Raw genomic sequence first — 22,984 nt, forward strand, 5'->3', positions numbered from 1 at the left:
TGCGAAGTCCTGACATCCAGCGCTAGAACAAGAGGACAATACAGAACCAACTCGTTCCCAATCCGACCCTATGAAGTATACACATATAGTGAAATTTCTCTCGGTTTTGAGATATTTGACTGAAATTTTGCATACGTCATTTTCTCCCCAAGAAGCTGTTCATTTGTCGGAATCGGCGATATCGGACAAGTATAGCATAAAGCTGTAATACGAGCTGAACGATCGGCAGTAATTCCTTCTATAGAAAACCATTTTAGTTGGCGAGTTATTTTCATAAAATTTCGTAAAAATTATTATATAAGACAAGGCTACAATCTCCGGAAAATCAGATCAGACTACTGTAGCATACCATACAATTGATCGATCAAACTCAAGGTTTTTTTTTATAAAAGCAACCCCAACGTTATGATAGCGTGTGTTCTTTTGTGGCTTGATTGCACGATTTTAATCTAAAATTGGTATTAAACCGGCATAACTTAATAAAACTTTTTACCGAGCAATATCAACATATTTAGAAATTTGTATTTGGCTATTCTAAGTCATTCCGGTGCCTCTTGGAATGTTGTAAGAAAAATCTCATAAAACAAAGTATATGTATGTGCTGAAATCTCAATAAATTTTTGACCACCCTAGTTCGCTCTGCCTTTGCACAACTGATAATGTATGAGTCTTTGGCATATACTTATAAAATTGTACATATTTCTCTGTTCACATTTCTATGCGCGCATGAAACTTTTGCAGTATTCCTGTATTTACTCAGGTCTGTGCACAGCTGTGGCTACACTTATCGCGTCTTAGTGGCACTTTGAAATAAATTTTATTGAACAGCAGCATATATGGACTCACGCACACACACAAAACTACACAAACAGCCAACGGCGTCCATATAAAAATGTTTACATGGTTTCCCTTCTTGTGTGGCAAGCAATTGAGATTGGTTTTTAATGAGCTCATGTATATACAATTTTCGTTTCGTGCAAACTTTTGCAATTATCGCAAGGAGAAATTTGCAGCAAATGAGACATTGATAACACGACTATGGTAGCTACAATTTTTGAACTTATTTCAATCAATAAACTAAGTGATCTTATGAAATCCACCAAGGAGTGTAGTTGCTTATTTTTAATTAGCTGGGAATATTATTAGTTGTATTTGCAACCTTGAGGCGTTGTTAAAAAGAAACTCCAAACATGATGTGAAATCACGCTGAAAGCCAAGTACGCAATACTATATACATATATTGGGTAAACTTAAAAAGTTTTTTCGTATTTTGTCAATAGATGTCGTTGCAGTCGTATATCTCCAGTGCTACCAATCACATTGTGTCATACCATATAGTGTTGGAAAGATGAGATTTTAAGCTTCATTTAACAAAAACATAAATAAATTCGAGAAAGTTGAAAAAAGCTACAGGTGTTTAAAAATAAGTGAGAATAACAAAGAAATTCGCTATATTTTTGGAAATTTTTCTATAAAAAAAATGCCATCCAAGCCATTTATGAAATTTGTGAAGTGTACGGAGACGATGCTGTATCAGTTCGTGTAGCAGAACAATGGTTGACTCGCTTCCGGAAATTTCGATATGATAGAAGCACCTGGTCGACCTATCGTTGAAAAATTCGATGAAAATATGGAAAAGATTGACCAGGACTGTCACGTAAGTACCCATGACATGGCTAGGGAATTTAACATTCATCATCAAAGGGTTTTGAACCATTTAAAAAAGGCTGGCTACAAAAATAAGCTCAATGTTTGGGTACCACATAGAATGTCTGTGAAAAACTTAATGGACCGAATTAACATCTGTGATTCTTTGCTGAAACGAAATGAAATCGAACAATTTCTGAAGCGAATGGTAACAGGAGACGAAAAGTGAATCAAATATAGTAATAACGTGTTGAAGCTCAACAAATGGTCGCAAAGCCAGGTTTGATGCCTCGAAAGGTTATGCTGTGTGTTTGGTGTGATTGGAAAGGAATCATCCACTATGAGTTGCTCCAGTCTGGTCAAACGATTAATTCTACATTTTACTGTCAACAATTAATGAGATTGAAGCAAGAAATCGCAAAAACATGGCCAGAATCGATCAACAGTAAGGGCTTCGTCTTCCATCAGGACAACGCGAGACCACACACATCTTTGATGATTCGATGAAAAATGACTGATGAAAAAACTGGGAGGGCTTGGCTGTGAAGTTTTGATGCATCCACCATATAGGCTTGATCCTGCAGCAATGGACTACCATTTGTTTCGGCCAATGCAAAACTCCCTTAATGGAGTAAAGTTGACTTTAAGAAAAGCCTGTGAAAACTACTTGTCACAGTTTTTCGTCGAGAAATCAGAAAAGTTTTACACTGACGGAATAATGTCTCTGGCAGAATAATGGCAAAAATTGGTTGACGAAAATGGTACATAGTTGTTTATTTATTTATTAATATAAATATAAAAAAAAATAAGTTAAAATACGAAAAGACTTTTTTGACTACCAATATATTTAAATCGCCTTGCACCACCCAGCATAAGTATTTGCAGGTATTTGTCATTAAACCAATGAAATTTGCAATAACTGTAGGAATTCTTTCTACGAAGTTTCCTCTAGCAACCCTTGGTGAAAAACCAGCGAAGTAATTAGAAATAACAGAGAAAAAATGGATGGACCACAACAGAGGTGAAGTGGGTGATTGAGTTAATTGAAATTGCAACAGCAAAGTATTTTTCACTCCATGCCGCTGCCACAGAATTTAATTTAACGAACACGCAATGAGAATGCAAACGCTGTGCAAAGCGAAAAACCGCCCAAAGAGGGGATGTCAGCGTCTAAAATCCAGCTAGTAGATAAACGTAGAGCTGGCGAAAGCAGGAATGAACAAAACACCAAAAAAAAAAATTTCAACAAAAAATAACTAACAAACATTGCAACGTGAACAATGCGAACAAGCGTGTGCTGGCTGCAAAAACTGTTGTTTGTGGCAGGTGGCAAGCTCATTCAAATTTCGCATCGAACGGAGTACGGAACCCAAACTGAGCCAAACTGAAAACACCTTTTCCGCTGTAATTGCGCTGGCGGTGCACGGCGCGAATGCAGTGGCTGGTTTTAAGAATTTTTTCTGTTGAACTGTTTGTGATTACGTTCTTTGGATTTTAATATTTTTTTTTTTAGTTTCTCATTTTGTTTTTACTCTTCTGTGTTTAATATTTTATTTTTTCCATTTTTAGTATTTTTTTTATACGTTTCTGTTTTTTTATTCTTCATTGTGATTAAATTCATGGTTACCACATTGCGCTTGCAACACTGCAAGCAACTATAACTAATGGTGGCAGAGCGATGTGATAAACTAACGGGAACACACTTATGTACCCATATATGTATGTGCGCTGTATATGTTAGATGCGCCGGTCAATACTGTGTTGCAAGTGGCAAGGATTATAGTGATCGCAGCGCCAGTGACAAATGCTCGCAGCACCGCGAGTGCGCCGCCGAGTGACTCTGTGGAGTTAGAAATGCATTTTTCTTGTTCACTTGCCGCGCAAACATTTGCCATGCTTGTTGTCGAACTCGCCTTTATGTTGCGGTTGTTGTTGCGCAAATTGCTGTTCTTGCATTCCGCATACACACACTCACGCAAGCACACATACATATGTAAGTGTATAATCCACACTTAATTAAGTTTCACAACATACTGCGTATGTTTGTATATAAAATTTGTTTTTGTTTTTGCTTTCTGCATTCGTTTTGTGACATTTGAAGGCGCCTGTGAAATTTTCTTGTTTTTCATTTTGGGTTTAGTATTTTAGTTTGCGGGGTTATGTTGCAAAAACATGTGAAAATTAATTGCATTGCAAGAATTCGAAAATAAAAAACGCCATTTTGTGGTATTTCGGTGAATTGCATTACAACGGCAAAAATTTTTAGCAGCAATTATACCATTCACAGCCGCATTTCTTACAGCATAAAAGGATATAAAAAGTAATAAAATATATAAAAAGTTCGTTTTCTTCATTTAGATCGGTCAGTGGTGGTCTTCGACATAGAAAAATCTGAGTGATCTGAGGAAAGTATTCATAATTCGCTGATTACGATGTCATTTCCGGCAGTCTTTCGGAAGACAGGTACCTCCGTGTTGGCAGCAGAATTTCTAACCGAGACATAAAAAGTAAAATCAGCAAGTAAGAAGTGCTAAGTTCAGGTGGGCGGTTCAAGGGCGGGTGGCGTCGTTGGGCCGTACTTCTTTCGTCATGATCGATACTGGCACGTTACTTTGAATGGAAATCGCTACCGCTCTAGGATAACTGAATATTTTTGGGCGGAATTGAATGATATGGACTTGGACAATATGTGGTTCTAACAGAATGTTGCCACAAGCCACACAGCGAATGCCACAATCGATTTATTGAAAACCAAGTTAGGTGAACGTAGTATTATCTCACGAAATGGCGCAGTCAATTGGTCGGCTCGGTCGTGCGATTTGACGCCGTTAGACTACTTCCTGTGCGGATACGTCAAGTCTAAGGTCTATGCCCTCAAGCCAGCGACGATTGATGAACTTCGTACAAATATCGAACGTGAGATTGGAGCAGTATCGGCCGATACTGTCCTCTCGACTAGCAACCATCGAGCGTATTTTTATCATGAAACAATTTCTTGAAAAACTATATTGCGAGGTCGGTTTAACAGAGCAACTCGAGAGGCAATAGCAAGAACCACGCCGCAAAAAGCAAGGAAAAGCTCAAGGACAAGCTCACGTATCAAGTTTGACGTAAAGCAGTCGTCATGGCTCACTTAATTAATATTAAGCCATCTGTTAATAAAATCGAATAAGCTGCGGAAATTTGCACGCTTTGGCATTGAAGAGATAAGAGAAGCTCTACGCAACTTCTATAAAATCCAGTGAACACATTTTGGTTAATGTGCGGATCTAAAGCGCGTAGACACCGGCTTTTTACTAAAAAATTAAGAGACATAGTAATAAGACTAATGAGCAGAGGTTGTGCGTAACATTATGTGGAAATTTGGCGCCCCACAGCGTAATAAACAACACTGAAAAACGCATTTAAAAACTAAATCTTTTTTCTTCTATTTGGGAATGTACACCTAAGTTTTAGCTTACGTTGTGCTTAAAAATTGCGTCATAATGCAAATATTTCGTCACACTTTCCCTCTACAGCTTTAATTACATGCTCTTCACAGTGTATATCCCTTTAATGCAAAAATAAGAAAGAAAAAAAAAAACGAAAACGAAATTATAGTCAGTACACTTACCTGCTCATCGGAGCCATCCGCGCAATCCGGCTCACCATCGCACACCCAACGTTTGACGACACAACCGCCATCGCGGCAAGTGAACTCGGTATTTGGATTGCATGTTTTTGGCGGGCAGTCGCGCTCATCGCTGCCATCACCGCAGTCGTCGTCCTGGTCGCAGACCCAACGTTTCTGTATGCAACGTCCATTGCCGCAGGTGAACTCATCGGAGCGGCAGGTCTCATCTGCAGCAGCGGCAAAGGCGGCAGCAAACACCAGCGAATGTGGTGAATGTGAATGTGAATTTCAGTTGGCGCAGCAATGGCGGAGTGAAAGGAGAATAGAGCAAAATGTGCTATTAGCAAAGTATAATTAATTTTGTTGCGGTGATTATTGTTACAAAGGAGGATTTTGCTAACTAACACCAATGCATGCAATGTCTATGTGTAGGTTAAGCAAGCGTTAAGATAAAATAGCGCAAGTGCATGAAGAAGCGTATATGGCGGGTGTATATGTGTATGGGTGTGCGTGTGGAGGCAAGTAGCGTGATGAGGATATTAGGATGACACAAAGCGCATTAATGAGCGGATTCGTGAAACTTAGTGCTATCTATTAATTATTAGTAGTGAAACTAGCTGGTGATTAGTAATTGTGGGGTAGCTTTCAGTAGTTAAAAGCGGATTCTATACAACTTTGTAAGAAATGGGTGTGTTATGGATTAAATAGTGTTAATTGAAAGGTAATTTTATTGCAGGTTTTTCGTCATACTTATATACTTAATTAAGTATTTAGACTAGCGCAGCAGCGTTTAATATGATAAAAAGTGAAAGAAATTCATAATAGATGGAAACCCATTGGAAACAAAAGAAAAATAACAACAAGTAAAGAAGCTAAATTCGGGTGCAACGGAACATTTTATACTCTTGCAACTTGCAGAAATCTAAGCCAGGCAAATACCTTAAGGTGTAAAACGTCAACCAGAGGATCGGCATCCAAGCAATTTTATATATACATGTACTATATATAACTCATACATTGACCGACATATTCGGCAAAAGATTTGTTAGAAAAACGAAAAGCAATATACATAAGTAGTATATGGGAGTTGGGTTATATCGACCCAATTTTATCTATTAACTATTATCATGCCACATATCAAAAAATGTTCCCTGGGTTTCGACGACCACCAATCATATAGAGTAAAGTCGTTCGAATGTTCGAAAATCCTGTTAATAGTTATATGGGGGCTAGGAGTAGCTTTCGTCCATTTTTTTTCTATTTGAGGCACACAAATTTGCTTTTATGAGTAACACATGCTCTGTAATTTTCGTGTAGGTTACCCAAGTATTGGTCGATATGACCAGTACAAAATCACCCGGAAGTTCGAAAATCTTAATATTAGGTATATGAGTGCTCAGAGAAGAATTAATATTTTCAGGAAAGAATTATCACAGAATTTCAATTGCCCGAGAAATTTGTCGTTATTTTCGATCAAAACTCAACTATAGCTAGTGGGGTCCACATATTCAGTACCTAGGGCCTTCAATTTTCGGTCATAAGGTGGCACCACGCCCATTGTCCAATTTTCACACCGGCTGCCATTAAATTTTTTGTCATACCATTCTGGATGTAAAATTTAATGTCTCTGGCGTATTTAGTTAGTGATTTATGGCGCCTTTAATAGTTTTTAACAGTACCGTTATATGGGTAGTGAAAGGGTTTATTTCCGATTTCATCCATTTTCACACTCTCAGTAGGAGTAGGTAGTGATCCGATTACGCCAACTATAAACTCCTACTTTTTTGTGCACTAAGGAACTCAAGTACGAAGTTTGATCAGGATATCTCAATTTTTACACAAGCTTGCATAGACGGACTTACACAGACAGTCGGATTTTAACTCGTCTCGTCATTCTGATCATTTATATATATAATATGGGCGGAATTTGACCATTTCCACCCTCACAAAACGCTATTAACTGATAATATAAGATACAAAACTGTAATTGGGGCAAAGAGTTACAGTGATAAGACAACAGTTCCTATTAATTTGAATTACAGTGGTAATTCTCTACATCCAACTACAGTGGGGGTGGTCTCTATGATGTAGTTGTGGCATTGCCCCTTATTCGTTTCATGTACATTATCTCACAAACCCTTAAGCTATACAAACGAAACTTATTCAAAACAAATCTGTTTAGTATTCCCTACGAAAGTGTAAAAATGTTTGAAATCGGATGATAACCCCGCCCACTGCTCATATAACAATAACGCTGAAAACTACTAAAAGTACGATAATACAATAAATAAAGTATCAAAGACAGTTAATTTTGTAGCCGAGATGATATTATATAAACAAAGGTGCTTTGTATAAGCCAATATCAAAATTTACCAATGGGCGTGGCACAATTCATATTTAGGTGAAATCTCATATCTCAGTACCTGCATGACCAATCTCAACCATAATAAATATTTTCACAGTCATAACATTATTTTCATTCTCTTATGCCACTGTCCAAAAATGGCAAAAATCGGACTACAACCACGCCTACTTTTCATATAACACAATTTTTAATTTAAATTTAATCTTTCACTATCCAATATACAAATCAAGCATCAATCCATATATCAGGAAAAACTTTACATAAAAAGTGTCTTAAAAGTATGCCATCTTGAGTTTAAAAATCGGCCGAAAATAATGAAAGCATCCAAATGCCGAATACGTGGACCAGAGTTCCTACTGGGAATTTTTTAACGAAAATTTGTCAGGTAGAAGTTCTCCACTTCTCCAGCCCATATGTCAAATATGCTTAAAGATATTTGACACATGGGCATGATAAGGGGCAGCAAAAGACTTTTTCAGAATTTCAATCCCAAAGATTGATCTATAACCAATATCAATCGTAACATTACTTCCCTTAGCGCCCCTTCGAGTGGGTATCAAATTTTGCCAATGCCAGATAGTAGGTCTCCGGCTCTCAGCCATACAAGTTGCAAGAATATAAAATGTGCGATTACGTCCGAACTTAGCGCTTCCTTACTTGATGGTTATTATAGTAATAAAATATGATTTTTTGTTGTAAATTGAAATTAGACAAAAACCATATATACTTACATAAAGTGCTACAAAAAAATAGTATTTAGATTCTTAATGATATTTAGTGTTGGAAAAGGTGAGCAAGTGCGCCAAAAATCTACTTAACAATATAGTTAGTTACATAAATTATTCAGTATTACTTACTTAGGAAAGAAAAAAAAACAACTCAAATAAAACATATTACATCTAAGGAAAACAAGAAAAATATACGCAGAAGAGTCATACAAACAACAGAAGTAAAGCGAATATAATGGAAAACCAACACCGTTAAAGAGTCAACAAAGTATTTGAAAATATACAGAGAAAAACAGCCAAACCACGATAAACGAAATAAAGAGTGAATGCTCTCATAAATAAAGAGCAATAGCTACACAAAGTATACACTTGAGATACGCTAGAGGTTTACGAAAAATTTTAACGGATGATTGTTTTTGAAATTTCGCTTACTGCATGAAGCCTCATCGGAACCATCGGAGCAATCTTTGCTCTGATCGCACATCCATGCTAATGGAATGCATTCACCCTCGCCGGATTTACATGAGTACTCATCGGGTGAACAGGTTTTTGTTTCTGCAAAAAAAAAGTATAAAAATGGTATTAAATTGATGAATTTCTTATAGTTGGCAAGTGGTAAGGCTTCATAGGTGTCGTAGTGGTGGTGGAAATTGTTTGAATAAGCTATGCTGACGTCGTCATTTCATTATATGCGGTACGTGTTGGTTTAAAAAAAATATCATATATTTGTGTATTTGTATTTTCGTAAGAATTATCAGTTAATGTAGTGGTGTGGATTTTATTGTTAGTGTAAAAAATCATTGCTAACGGTGAAATAAATGTGTAATAATGTATTACAAAGTTTAAAGAAAGTGAAATTTTTTGCAAAATGTCACAAAACCATTATTTTCTGCATAAAAAAACGGGTTTGAAGTTTACTTTCTGCATCATTAGCCTATACATATGAATTTATTTATACTAGGCAGGTATTGTATTGGAAGGATGGAGACACGTGTAGAAGTTTACGCAAGTGAGGAAAGTTCTCAATGTGCCACTCACTTGGGAATGGCTAGAAATGATTCTTTTATTCATATGGCACAAGTAGCTCACGACTTCCAACCAAGTATCCTCTGGATAGCCAAAGAGCATCCGTTTGAAGGCGAGCTAAAGTGAGAAGGCAAAACATTCCCTCCATAGAGTTGTGCGCTGGGTTTGGGACCCGCCACATAAAAAAAACACCTCCAATGAAAGGAAGCAATAAGCCTCGGATGAGAGACCCCCCTTTTGATGACGACCATGACAAACGAAATAAGGACTACGAATTAAGGGCATGCACCTGGAATGTCCGGACCCTTAATTGGGAAGGTGCCGCTGCCCAGCTACCCAGCATTTACTACAGTGGCCAAATAAAGGAGCGCAAGTTTGGTGTGGTATTCGTGGTGGGAGAGAGACTCCGTCGCCGAGTACTATCATTCACTCAGTTGAATGACCGTCTAGCCACAATCCGCACCAAAGCGAAGTTCCTCAATATTAGAGCTGCCCCCGCCACAATGTCAAAATCGTGCTTGGCGACTTTAACGCCAGGGTGGTCAAAGAAGGTATATTTGGCACAATGGTCGTTAAGTTCAGCCTCCATGATGAAATATCCCCAAATGGATTGCGGCTGATCGACGTCGCCGGGCCCCGAAATATGGTTATCTGTAGTACCAGATTCCAGCATAGGAAAATTCACCAAGCAAATCGATCATGTTGTAATAGACGGAAGACGTGTCTCCAGTGCTTTAGACGTGTGCACGCTCCGAAGTCCTAAACTCGATTCGGATCACTATCTTGCTGCAACCAAGATACGCATCCGCTTCTGTGCAGCAAAAACCCCACGTCAACATAAACAAGGAAGGTTCGACGTCGAGAAACTGCAAACACAACAGACAGCCGAACGATTTTCGACTCGTCTTGCACTCCTCCTCACTGAGAGGATTCATCAGCAACTCGGTATGAGAGAACTGTGCAACGGCGTTTCAAGCGCCTTACGTTCAGCTGCAAGCGAAAAAATTGGTTTTCGGAAACAAGGAAGGTTCGACGTCGAGAAACTGCAGTCACAACAGACAGCCGAACGATTTTCGACTCGTCTTGCACTCCTCCTCACTGAGAGCATTCATCAGCAACTCGGTATAAGGGAACTGTGGGACGGCATTTCAAACTCCTTACGTTCAGCTGCAAGCGAAAAAAATGGTTTTCGGAAAAGGCAAAGGAACAGCTGGTACGAGAGGAGTGCCGTGTCGCAGCTTAGAGAAAACGGCTTGCCTACCTCGCAACTTACAATCGACCAAAACAACGTGTGCGGGGTGGGATAAATACCGAGAGATGAAGAGGGAAGATGCAATCGAAGTTAATCTTTTTTCTTGTTTGCTAAAAGCATTTTCTCATTCACACAAGTATATAGAAATTATCGGTTTTGGCTAAATTTAAAACAAATACTCTGACATGTACATTACCAGCAATGCTGGCAATTTCGACCAGGAAATGCCACTCAATTTGTAATTATCCTACATTTGCACTAGATTATTTGCATACGTTAAAATAGGTACTTTGTATCGATGTGTGTATGTATGTGTGCATTCACTGCGCATAGATATGCCAAACGCGAATAGCGGAAAATAGCTGCATTTGATTACACAGTATGTAGGCACATACAAATTTCTAAATTCCACTAATTGCGGCGTATTTTTGTCCATTAGAATTTTGGCGTTGAAAAGCAATATCCGATTTTGTGTTGGAGTTATTTTGGGAATGCAAAATGTTTAAAATTATTTGGAAATGCAAAATATAAATTAATATATATTTTTCAGCCGTTTAAGTATTAGTTTGTAGATTAAAGCTTAATTTATTAAATGTTTATTGGTATTGTTGTGCTTTAATTAATTTAAATGAGAGTTTGTACGATTCTTTCAACTTAGTTTTGCGTAACATAGCAATAATTTATGTAGAATTTTTGTTTATAAAAAATATATTGGTCGAATCAATTAGTTAGAATTTTTTTTATACAAAAAATGTTATAAAAAATGTTTGAGTGAAATTAGACTGGACCACAGTTCAAATGACTAAAATACAAGTTTAATTCTATAAATACTTAAGCTGCCTGAAATTTGTTTTTTTTTTCGGAACAACGAAATACTCTAAATTCCAAATTGCCGGCCCACAAAATGATTTTCTGCGCTCCCCACCCATCAATTAATTTGCTCGACAATTTGACGCCCTGACATGTGGAACAATTTCACGAAGAATGCCGTAATTAACTACGTTTTGCCACCAAAATGTGAGCAAGCCGAAGTGAAAGGACAAGAAAGGAAATATTTTTGAAATATTCAAGCTTGCAGTGACTTTGTGCTGTGTTCCAAAGAATTTCCAAAGAAATTTTCATACAAAAGTTTGGCGTTTGTACGAAAAATAAAGAGCAGCGTCTACACTTACAGCAAATGTAAGTCTGTGTGCTAGAGTTAACGGGAATTTTGTGTGAGAAAAGCATGCCAATTAAAGTAAAGGAATACATAGAAAAAAATATGACAACAAATTTGGTGAAATCAAAGAAAAGTAAACATAAAGCTCTACCCGGCTCATATGTGGCTCGTCGCCTGCGCATTTATTCAATCAGTCAGTGAAATTGTTATTGTGTAGTAATAATTGTGGAGCGCTTTAGTAACACTTTTAATAACCAATTTTCTTCTCATTGCTTTCTAATCGCTTACACTCGCATTAGTTTGCCTGCCGCGTGTTTTCAGTTAGTGAGCGGCTCTTCGACGTCACATCAGCTCTGCTAGCGCTAGCATGCAACAATTTAGCGGCTACTTTACTAGCTGTTGCACTCAATTTGCCAAGCTAAGAGCCTTCGAAATCGAATTAAAATTAAATCAAAATATATATTGATGATTGAATATGTACAAAGTGCTCCTCGATTGAAGCTACAGTTACAAGTACACATATGTACATATGTGTTTGTGTATGTCAGTATGCTGCGTTGTTGACATTGTGCGTGTGTGTGTGCAGAGTTGAGTTCTCTTTAATTGAAATTTATGCGCGCAGATCAAAGCATGCAATGTGTGTATAGCGCGCGCATGTGTGTGTAAATATGTATTAATAAAATGATTTGCTGAGTTTTAGCTGGAACGTTTGTATTAAATGGGGGTAATTGAATTATTTGCACTTCTAACTATACTAAAAATTAATAGCCATTGATTCGCTTGATTAACTATGTGTTATAAAGTTATTTCAATAATTTTTTTTTAAGTTTTTTAAAAGTGGAATGAACAAATCAATCGTTGAATTGTGAGTTCGTTTTATATAATTAAAATGGGAATTTTTTCAATCACTGCTAGATATTTTCATCCACAGTTGTGCAAATTCGCTGGAACTGTGCCTTCAGCCAAGTTATTTTTATGCCCTGAAGAAGAAAGAAGTTCAACAAATGGTCGCAAAGCAAAGGATTGAAAAGGAATCATCCACTATGAGCAGCTCCAGTCTGGTCGAACGATTGATTCTACACTTTTACTGTCAACAACTGGTGAGATTGAAGCAAGCAATCGAAAAAAATGGTCAGAACTGATGAACAGAAAGGGCTTCGTCTTCCATAAGGACAAGGCTAGACCACACACATCTTTGACTGGGAAGTTTTGTTGCATCTACCATTTAGCTCTGACCTTGCACCATTGGACTACCATTTGTTTTGGTCGAAGCAGAACTCCCTTAGTGGAGTAAAGTTGGTTTCAAGAGAAGCCTGTGAAAATTACTTGTCGCAGTTTTCGTCGAGATACCAGAAAGGCTTTACACTGATGGGATAAGGCCTCTAGCGGAAAAATGGCAAAAAGTGTTCGAACAAAATAATATAAAAAAAAGTTGTAGTTTGATTAAAAATACGAAAAGTCTTTTTCGTCTGCTCAATATTTGTATTACTAAACGGTCAGCGTTACGAGCTCAGCCACTCAGTTTTTGAGATATCGGTCTGCAATTTTGCATACGTACTTTTCTCCAAAAGAAGCTGTTCATTTTTTGAAACCGTTGATATCGGACCACTATAGCATATAGCTGCTATACAAACTGAAGGATGAAAAGCGAACACTTGTATGGAAAACTTTTTTATTTGACAAGCTATCTTCGTGAGATTGGGCACAGATTATTTCCAAAAGTAAAGCAAAAATCTAAAAGCAAATTTTTTTAGATCAGATCTCTATAGCGTATAGCTGTCATATAAGCTGAACAATGAAAATGAAATTTATATATGGAAACTCTTTGAATTGACAAGATATCGGCATGCGATTTAGTAAAGATTATTAAATTATACAAAGCTACAATCTCCAAATAAATTGAGATCGGAGCACTATAACATCTAGTTGCCATATATAATGAGCAAAGAAAGTCAAGTCATTGTATCGATACAGGTGGAAGAGGAAAAACCTAAACTAACTTTTGGCATGCAAATTAAACAAACGTAATTTGGGAATTTTTCTAGACATATTAAAAAAAAAAAACTGTGAAAAAGTTTCCGCTATTTACAGATTTTTAGTATCACATAATCAACAGAGCGAATAAAAACTAAAATTTACAATGTTATTAATTAACTTTAAATTCCGTTTGCGTATACCAGTTTAATTTAATTGTTTATTTTTTCAATACTGTTCGTAAGTAACGATGCTATTAAAGCAAAAAAGCACCAGTTTCATTTCAAAAGTCTACAAAGCCGTATCTCCTTACTTTGCCAATACCAAGATATGCAGCGCGTATTGGCAAGTCACCAGGCGCCGCAGAGGGCTGTGAATAATTAAATTAATTTTCCAAATCATTACATTAAGCAAATTAACTTTTGCCGTAATTTTCGGTAAATATTCAATAGACGCTGTCATATTTAGCAGGCAATTTCCAATATGAATATATACATACAGTATATACACGCGCTGCTTATAGGTGCGTACAAATTTGTGAAAAACTGCCACACACACACCTAAAAGCGCCGCGCTTTAATAACAGTTAACTCAATAAAATTTCCATATAACGGAGCGAGCGAAGATGAAAGTAAAACACCTAAAGCATTTTGAATTTACAACCACAGATCCAACACAAAAAAAAAAAAAATTGACGAACTGTGAAACACGACGACATAACGATAGCACAACGATATGTCTGCTTAGTTCGTCAATGCGCCAGTTGTCGCATACACAGTCATAAAGACCGTCTGCAATGACTGATGCTGTTAGATTTTGGCCACCTGCCATAAAGAAAGATATTGTTGTTGTTGTTCTTGTTGCTGACTACGTCTGCTAGCCTGCTTTTCAGCACACGCTGTTGGCCGCATTCTCACTGCAGCTAAGGTTAATGCTCGTCGCTGACTTTGAAAGCGCTGAGTGTGTGATTGTGTTGGTGTTTTGTGTGTGTGTGTGAGGGTTTTTGTGCGTGCGTATGTGTTGATGTTTGAATTGACGGCGTCGAGCAAATATACAGCGCCATTGACACGCTTCGCTGCCTCTCACGCCGCCACTAATGGCAGACGAACTGCGATGAAGATGCGACAAAGCGGAATGAAAAGTTTTTAATTATGAAGTTATCGACGGCTGATAATCAGTGTTTACATACGTCGTCTAAGGGGTGTGCAAATAACATGAAGAGCAGCTATTGCTTTGAGTAGTGAGCAAAAGAAAACGTAAGTAGAGTGTAGTAGGGAGAGCGCTTTTTGTGAAACGGGCTGGTGTGAAAGGTGTTCTGATTGAATTGTTTCGGTGTGTGCATATGTTTTAAAATCGGTGGCATATTTTCGAACCTATGATAATGCAATCTATTTAAAATAGTTTATTTCTCTTATTATTATTGTTTAATTCAGCAAAAATCAGCTGTTTAAGCACACTTAATGTATCGGTTACATGGGAAAGCACTCGATTTTGCACTTTCGATAATATTTTTTTCACTAAATTCAAATGTTATAAAGACCACTTTTCTTCCGATAGCACTTCGAAACATGAAAAAACGTTATTAGCAGCTGCGAAAATATAATAACTTTTATAAGTAAATGAGTGCCATGTAGAAATCTGATTTTGATCTTTACTTAGCAAGACAGCTATAGTTTATAGTATGCTTGGTATGAAATTTTTTTTCGAATATTACATTGTTGCCAAAATAATACTCCAAGATAAATTTTGTGCAGATATATCGTCAAATAAAACAGTTTTCCACACGAGCACTTCATTACGAAGCTTCATTTTATATGAAAAATTTATGCTAGTGATCCGATATAAAAAATTTGTTCGTATATTGTAGCCCTGCTTTGGAAAATCATCTGTGCGTAATCTCATGATGATATCTCGTCAAATAAAAAAGTTTACCATACAAGAAATTGATTCTGGTCGTTCAGTTTGTAAGGCAGCTATATGTTATAGTAATCTGATCTAAAATATTTCTTCATACATAGTAGCCTTGCTTTTGAAAATAAGCTGTGTCAAATCTCATGAAGATATCTTGTCAAATAAAAAATTTGTTCATATAAGTATTTCATTTTGATAGTTCAGTTTGTATGGAAGCTATATGCTATAGTGGTTCAACCTGAGCAAAGCTTCCAAAGTTTGTAGCTTTACTTTTGCAAATAATCTATACCAAATCTCATGAAGATATCTTGTCAATTAAAAAAGTTGTCCATATAAGGATCTCTGACTTTTCCTGCTGGAAACACAAAAACATTGAAGCAAACTTAAGACAGGGTTTTATTAGAGTATAAACATGTAAGTTTAACTTTTTGTCTGTTTGAGCTTGGTAGGTTCAATGTATTTAAGAAAAATTTCAAATAAAAAATAATTTCCCAATGTCTGTATAATTTCAGAGAGTTCATAAATACTTCCTAGTAATATAAACTTTCAAACTTATTTAAATCAATATTTTCAGAATTTATTTATTTATTTTGCCTTTCTACTTAATAAACAACACTTAATAAACAACACTTAATTTCAGTAATTATTTTTGTGTGTGTGAATAGTTTACTTTTATTGCTACAAAAAAATAAAAATTTATTATAGAAAAAATCTTCGAGAGAAATCTTTAAATGTGTAAAATTTTGCACTTCAATCCGTACAGCTCAAGTTGCTTCTAAATATACCGACTGACACTTACATACACACACATATATAGGCACACTTATAGATGAGTCTCTTCGCACAAGCAACCACTCAGTGTGAAGTAGATCTTCATGTGCCACTAACAAGTCCTCGAAATTTTACGATAAAACAATGAGAAACGACCGCAAGTGCAGACAAGTAAAAAGCCTCACAAGACGTGCTTAAGCACTGCAGCTACACATACAACCTTGCCAACATAGTGACGGTGTTTCCCCTAAAACGTAAGCGTTAGTAAGAAACATGCACCTGTGTGTGCATATCGGCTTCATGTGCAATTTTTCATACATTTCCATCAACTACAAAATCTCAACTGGGCTCTCGCCATACAGCGCCTAGCTCTGTCTCTACCAATGAACGGCAAAAATGTGCAAACTGCGATAAAGTACAGACAAAAATTATTATGCAAAGTTACAAAGGAATAAAAGTAAGCCGCAAATACCTTGGTTCAAAAATTTTAAGCAAGGCAAGGCAGCGCCATCTTAACAATGATGAGCTTTTGCGCTGCATAGCGGCACACAAATACAAAAGCCCGAAAAACAAATGGCTCGAAATGAAAAGCAGAAAAGTAAAAAAAAAAGATTTAAGCATTGCAAAAACAAAAAAAACAAAAACAGTTCAAAAGACTTGAAAGCATTCGTAGGCATCAATGAAGCGAAGAAAGGCCAACAACAACGCAGAAATGTTTCTGTGGCAGAACGGTGCGAGAGAGAAAGGAGCGTTGTGTTGTAGCTGCCCTTAGCACGATTTATTGACTTGCAGCGGCCGTGCGCTTTGTTTGCTTGTGTGTGTATGTGCGTGTGTGTGTGACGTTGCGAGTTGTGGTCGAAGAATTTCAAGGCGAACGGCGGCCATTTAAATTTTAAAAGTATTAGCGTTGAAAGCTCGTCGGCTTACCTTCAATAAAGGCTCGTTCTGTATAACTTGCGGGAACTTGTTGCAAAAGTGTGGTATGTTGTTGAACACATACAAGTATATATGTGCAAGTATGGTATGATAGCATGTACCTGAGAGCGTGTGGTATGCTTCAAAAACACTAATGAATGCGAACAACGTCGCCTATTTTGCGGCGCTTGTATATTAAGTTTGATAAAAATCTGACCAGAGGAAGGCAACAGGCATGATTTATATGGCATGATATATAAATAAATTTTTAAAAATTCAATGCTTGGCATTTTTCGAAAAAAACTTTATGAATTTGTTGTAAATGAACATAATTTTTAAATTTGGAAAGTTTTATCGTGACAATGTGAACACTCTCATATGCATGGGCAAAATTCCATAAATATTTATTTTTTTTTATCGCTACATCAGTCTAGCAAATAACGTTCAACTTCAGCAAGAGTCTATTAGCAGAAACCGGTTCAAAATTTAATAAAAAGCAGAAATTAACAAGGAAAAGCGTTAACTACGGTTGCAGCTCTGTATATATCCATGAGAAATACTGAAGTTTCTTATGGCAATCTGAACTGAACAACTTTTTTGTATATTCAAGTGGTATCTTCTACTATTATCTATGTGAAATTTCGTGATGATACCTTGTCAAATAAAAGAGTTCTCCGTACAAAAACTTGATTTTTATTGTTCAGTTTGTATGGCAGCTATATGCTATGGTGATCCATTTTGAACAATTTCTTCGAAACTTGTAGCTGTGTTTTGGGAATTAGTGCGTGCAAAATTTCGTCAGGATATCTCGTGAAATAAAAAAGTTTTCCATACAATAACTTATTTTTTATTGATGAGTTTCTATGGCAGCTACTATATGCTATAGTGGTACGATATGAGCATTATGTTTGGAGATTATAGCGCTGCTTCAAAATATAGTGATAGCCAATTTTTGAGAAGATATCTCAACAAATAAGAAAGGATTTCATTAAAAAAATTGATTGTGATAGGTAAATTTGTATGACAGCTATATCTTATAGTAGTCCGATATAGGCGATTTCAAATAATGAACAGCTTTTTTTGGAAGAAAAGCACGTGTGCGAAAATTCAGATCAATATCTCTATATACTTATAGGCTCGCCGAGCTTTAAAAGTGGCAAACACCCTTCAGCGTGTCAAAGACTCACTATGATAAAGGCGCTTGAAAGCTAAACTTTCTCTCGCTCACTATATGCGACGATATAATTTACTTGCGTGTGTGCAAATATTGCAGTATTCCACCAACAAGTCCACCTTTAGGCAGCCGTACAAATGAGCCAGCCTGCATTCATAGCTTGCTGAGCACAATCACTTAAGTTGAGTGACTAAATTTGCGATTTAAATTGCTTTATTGTTGTGCGGTTTGTGTGGAAAAGTTTGTGGCAGATTGCATGTGCCGCCGGACTATGTAATCAAGGTAAGTGATGAGCAAATGATGAGGGTCGTACACGTCATTAGTGTGGCCTTTGGCGAACGAAAACAATGAAGATAAATGGAAAATGTAAAAAGTGAGAGCGGAAAGCGCAGCAAACGAGTGAAAGTATATGCAAGTTCTTAGCATATTTGCATATTACGAATATCAGTATGAATGTGGCAAATTTGTCGGCAGCATTTCGATGATGAATAAGCGACTTTGTAAATGTGTGGCACTAATATTTTAACGGTCTTAGCAATTTGTTGCCTATTTCATTATTCTTTCATGCTTTGTGGAATTTCTTAAGATTTATTTTTAGAGCTAGGCAGACAGATGGTTCGCTTGCACAGAATTGAGTGCAGATTTTTGTAATACATTTCTAATTTCGCTCTCTCTCTCTCTCTCATGTCGGTATACAGTGTGATATGTCAGATATACCGATATAAAGATATATATTTGAGCATTCCTTGGACAAAACTTTTACTTTAAGCAAAGTGGAGTAATATGCTCTACTAACAGGCTTCGCAGTTAGTTTTTTTGAAATTGGCGTAATCGCACTTTTTTTCTGCCACGCCATTCTAATGCCAAATGCAAAGTTTGCCAGCACAACGAAAGTATCTATTAAAAGTGCATCAGTTGGTAAATTAGCAGTAAGTAGCGGCAAAGTTTTCAAATTGAAAGTAGGCACGGCCGTAAAGTGAATTTCAAACTGACTAAGAAGAAACTTTAACAGCCTGTTGGGTTTTACATTATATTATTGTTGAAGAGGATTTAAAATGCGGCAAGTTTCCGCCTAGAAAGAAGGCATAAATAAGACTAAAAATATCTAAGGATTACACTATAAATAAGTAGTGCAGTTAGAGCGAAGAATAATGATGATAAATTCGCATACTTTACAACGTCAGCTGCCATTCAAAATATGATGCTAGACAAATGTATTGTTATTCATACGCCATGTTGAGCTATGAGTTTTACCAGAGGATTAAGCAGTATCACATTCTATGCATATAATTTGTACATATAAAAGTTTTAAAAATACAAATTTTTTATATATTTTATATTGACTTGATGTAGGTTTTAAGTAGGTTTGCATTAAAAAAATTACTCTAAATTTGATGTTGCAAATGTTGCCATATGGCCTTAAAGTTATGTAAGAGGAAACAAATAGGCGCATGTGGCACGAAAATACTGTTCTTTATAATCACTACCGTTCTTATTGAGAGTGAAGGAATGGTAAATATGAATTAAAAATAATATATGATATATGAAATATTGCTCATACGCCATGTCGTACGAAGTTAATATGGCAGAAAACACCTGTTTTTTGTGAATTTTTTTGAAGAGCCAATTTATTTAATAAATTAATTAACATAACGTACTTTTAGAGAATTTAATATAATTTAAAAATCGGTGATTTATTTTGAAATATTTTGGATTTCTTTGATTTTAAGGCTGATCTCCAGAAGGAAATATGAAAAGAAGCTGGAGGAAGGAAGCTGGTCTGGAGCTGAGGAAAATTTTTCTTTTTAACTTTACTTTGCATTTACGATACAAAAAAATGTATTTTTACTATCGACGTATAAAAGTAGTGATGAAAGGACTCGTCAAAATTTTGAGTTTTGACAAAAAAAAAATTCATTTTTTTTAGTGAAAAATATTACAAAAAAAAACTAGTTAACTATCGATGTATGCAGAAAGAACTCGTAAAAATTTAAATTTTTGACAAAAAAACTTTTTTTATTAAAATATTTATAGTTGGAAGTGGCTTTAAAAATCACAATTATTACAAAAATTTTAAATTTTCGATGTTTACTTAAGAAATATAGTCTAGAATGTCGTATAAAAGTTTCAAGTCGGTCAGTCTAGTAGTTTTTTCTCTTCTTTACCGTGTTTAAAGGCTTGTGAGATTACACTACGTTAAAGAATCTTAACAATCTTACAAAACTGTCATATCTTCGAAAGTGTTTTCTGAAACATTTTAACATTTTTAGTGCATTTTAAAACTCACAAATATGTAGATTCGATATATTCGCAAAAAAAAAAAATAATTTTTTGAAATTCACTTAAGTAAGTTTTCATAAAGTTATTTATTAATTTGCTTTATTTTATTGAAAATTATGCTCCGTGATAAATTATGGACGTCAATAAGACAATAAAATAAATATTTTTACCTTCACCTTTGTTTAGCAGGATATAATGGCATACATATCGACTGAAATAAAGAGTTTCGAGTGCCATACCAAAAACTACGAAAGTATATATACATACGTAAAATCCATGCACACACATCTGAAAGCGAATAAGTAGAGAAGAAAATAAGCCGCACTCAAACACAATCAAAGTTATTTTACCGCTTCATTGGTATTTGTTTGTACGGAGTGCAGAGGTATTAGTGGAGAAATTGCAAGCATTTAGCTACAACACTAAGCAATAAACACAGCACCTCCGTATTATACTAAAGAACTCACTAGGCAATACACAAACACATAAGTAGACGTATATGAGTACGAGCAAACACAGCTATCTAACACATATAAGTTTAGCAATAAAGCCACATAGCATAGCATGATAGCATAACTACTATTCAGCAGTCTGTGTATGGTCATGAAATGTTTATAGCTTTTTGCGGTTGTCCTTTTTCTCTTTATTCTCCTTTAGAGCACATGACTGGCACATACTTTGCAGTCAATATGTAGATGCATAAGCAAACGTGGGTCCATGAACAAAATAGTGTCCTGTGAAATAATGTCCAAATACCTGACACATACTCACATATGCGCACATCTACATAACTACATAAGAAATGCTCTGTGTGTGTATGTGTGTGCGGTAATGTCTTTGTACATGCCGGTATGTCTATTCAGACATGTCATGTGTGTTGGCATGAAAGTGAAAATGAAAGTAATGCGGTTGGTGTCTTTATTATTATCTACACCATTAGAGCAAATGGAAGGCGAAAGGAATTCACTTTAATTGTGTACCTGACATAACTCATACGCCATGGTGCACCAGCACAACTATGTATGATTGAGCGCATACAGCGCTACGACGTGACTGGGGCATTAGTTTTATTAACACTTTGTGGCTCAAATAAAGTAAGTATAATAGTTTTCACACAAACTTCGAGATATAACGCGCTGAGGGCATACCGTTTTATGAGAACCTTATAGGAGAGTATTGCTTCGGTTGCGTTGTTTTTGAAAAAGTTTAACGAACATTGCATGGGCATTTTGTGAGAAAAACAGCTGATTTGGCTTCTACGCAAAGTCTGTTTGTTAATTCGGATATTTAGCGAGAATCTATTTTTATATTTGAAATACGCCAGGAATTTAAACATCTATGGTTGGTAAGCAATATGTAAGCATGGGAGTACACTTATACATTTACGAGTACAAACTCTTCCCACTTGCAAAAAAAAGTTTTTCGATACCACTTTTCGGCTGCTTCCAAGAAATTTCCTCCTTATGCTTTAGCTCTTTGCTTATGTCTGCTATGAAAAATTTCTTAACGAATTCATCAACCACTCGAAGGCGGCGTAAATTTGTTCGCACGCGCCACAAGTGAAAGGCGGAGCTCGGCCTAGCACTTGACAAAGGTGTTTTATGGGCATACCCAGCTTATGCATGTATGTGTAATTTAAAATTATTGCCAATACGTGTGCGCTCGCCTGGCATGTAGTCGTGTGCGTTAATGAGTGTAATACATTTGCGTAGAGCATACAGATATATACATATATATGTACGAGTATTCCAAAAATGCCTTAGATGCTAGCTTAGTAATAATGAAAAACGGTTGCTAGTTTAATAAACCACAAGTTATGATTGTTATGTGCGCTCAGGGGATAGAAATTAAAGATTAAACATTTCACACTTATACTTAAGTTTTGGTCCTGGGCGATACCAAAGGAAGAGTCCAAGAAAAGAAGTCTTCTTTTAGAATGCCTGCGCCCGACGCGAGTTTTAACAGACTCTGTGGCTTCACTATCACTTACCACCTCCAGTGTATCATAACTTGGGGATCACAGATGCTTACAGCGTAGTCTTGCCAGTACGAGACAAGTGCACAAGAGACAAGTGCTCCAATGTTTCCATGGTGGCCTGCTCTAGACATTTCCTGAACTGTCAGTCCCATCCTGCGGTCTCTTCTATCGAGTGCAGATATGCATTTTGT

General features: G+C 36.4%; 1 protein-coding gene across 11 annotated transcripts in view; it reads right to left on the bottom strand.

Moving 5' to 3' along the window:
- Positions 1-22,984, bottom strand: part of LOC120781839 (low-density lipoprotein receptor) — a 398,201-nt gene that overhangs the window by 75,040 nt on the left and 300,177 nt on the right. For 10 of the 11 annotated variants that reach the window (XM_040114061.1, XM_040114064.1, XM_040114081.1 and 7 more), the window contains 2 exons: positions 8,786-8,908; positions 5,261-5,487 (listed from right to left, as the gene is read on the bottom strand). In XM_040114061.1, the coding sequence (XP_039969995.1) occupies positions 5,261-5,487; positions 8,786-8,908 (350 nt within the window). The remainder of the gene's footprint in view (positions 1-5,260; positions 5,488-8,785; positions 8,909-22,984) is intronic. The other variant, XM_040114070.1, reaches the window with a different exon arrangement.

Source organism: Bactrocera tryoni, chromosome 1 (assembly GCF_016617805.1).
Source record: "Bactrocera tryoni isolate S06 chromosome 1, CSIRO_BtryS06_freeze2, whole genome shotgun sequence".
NCBI lineage: Eukaryota > Metazoa > Arthropoda > Insecta > Diptera > Tephritidae > Bactrocera > Bactrocera tryoni.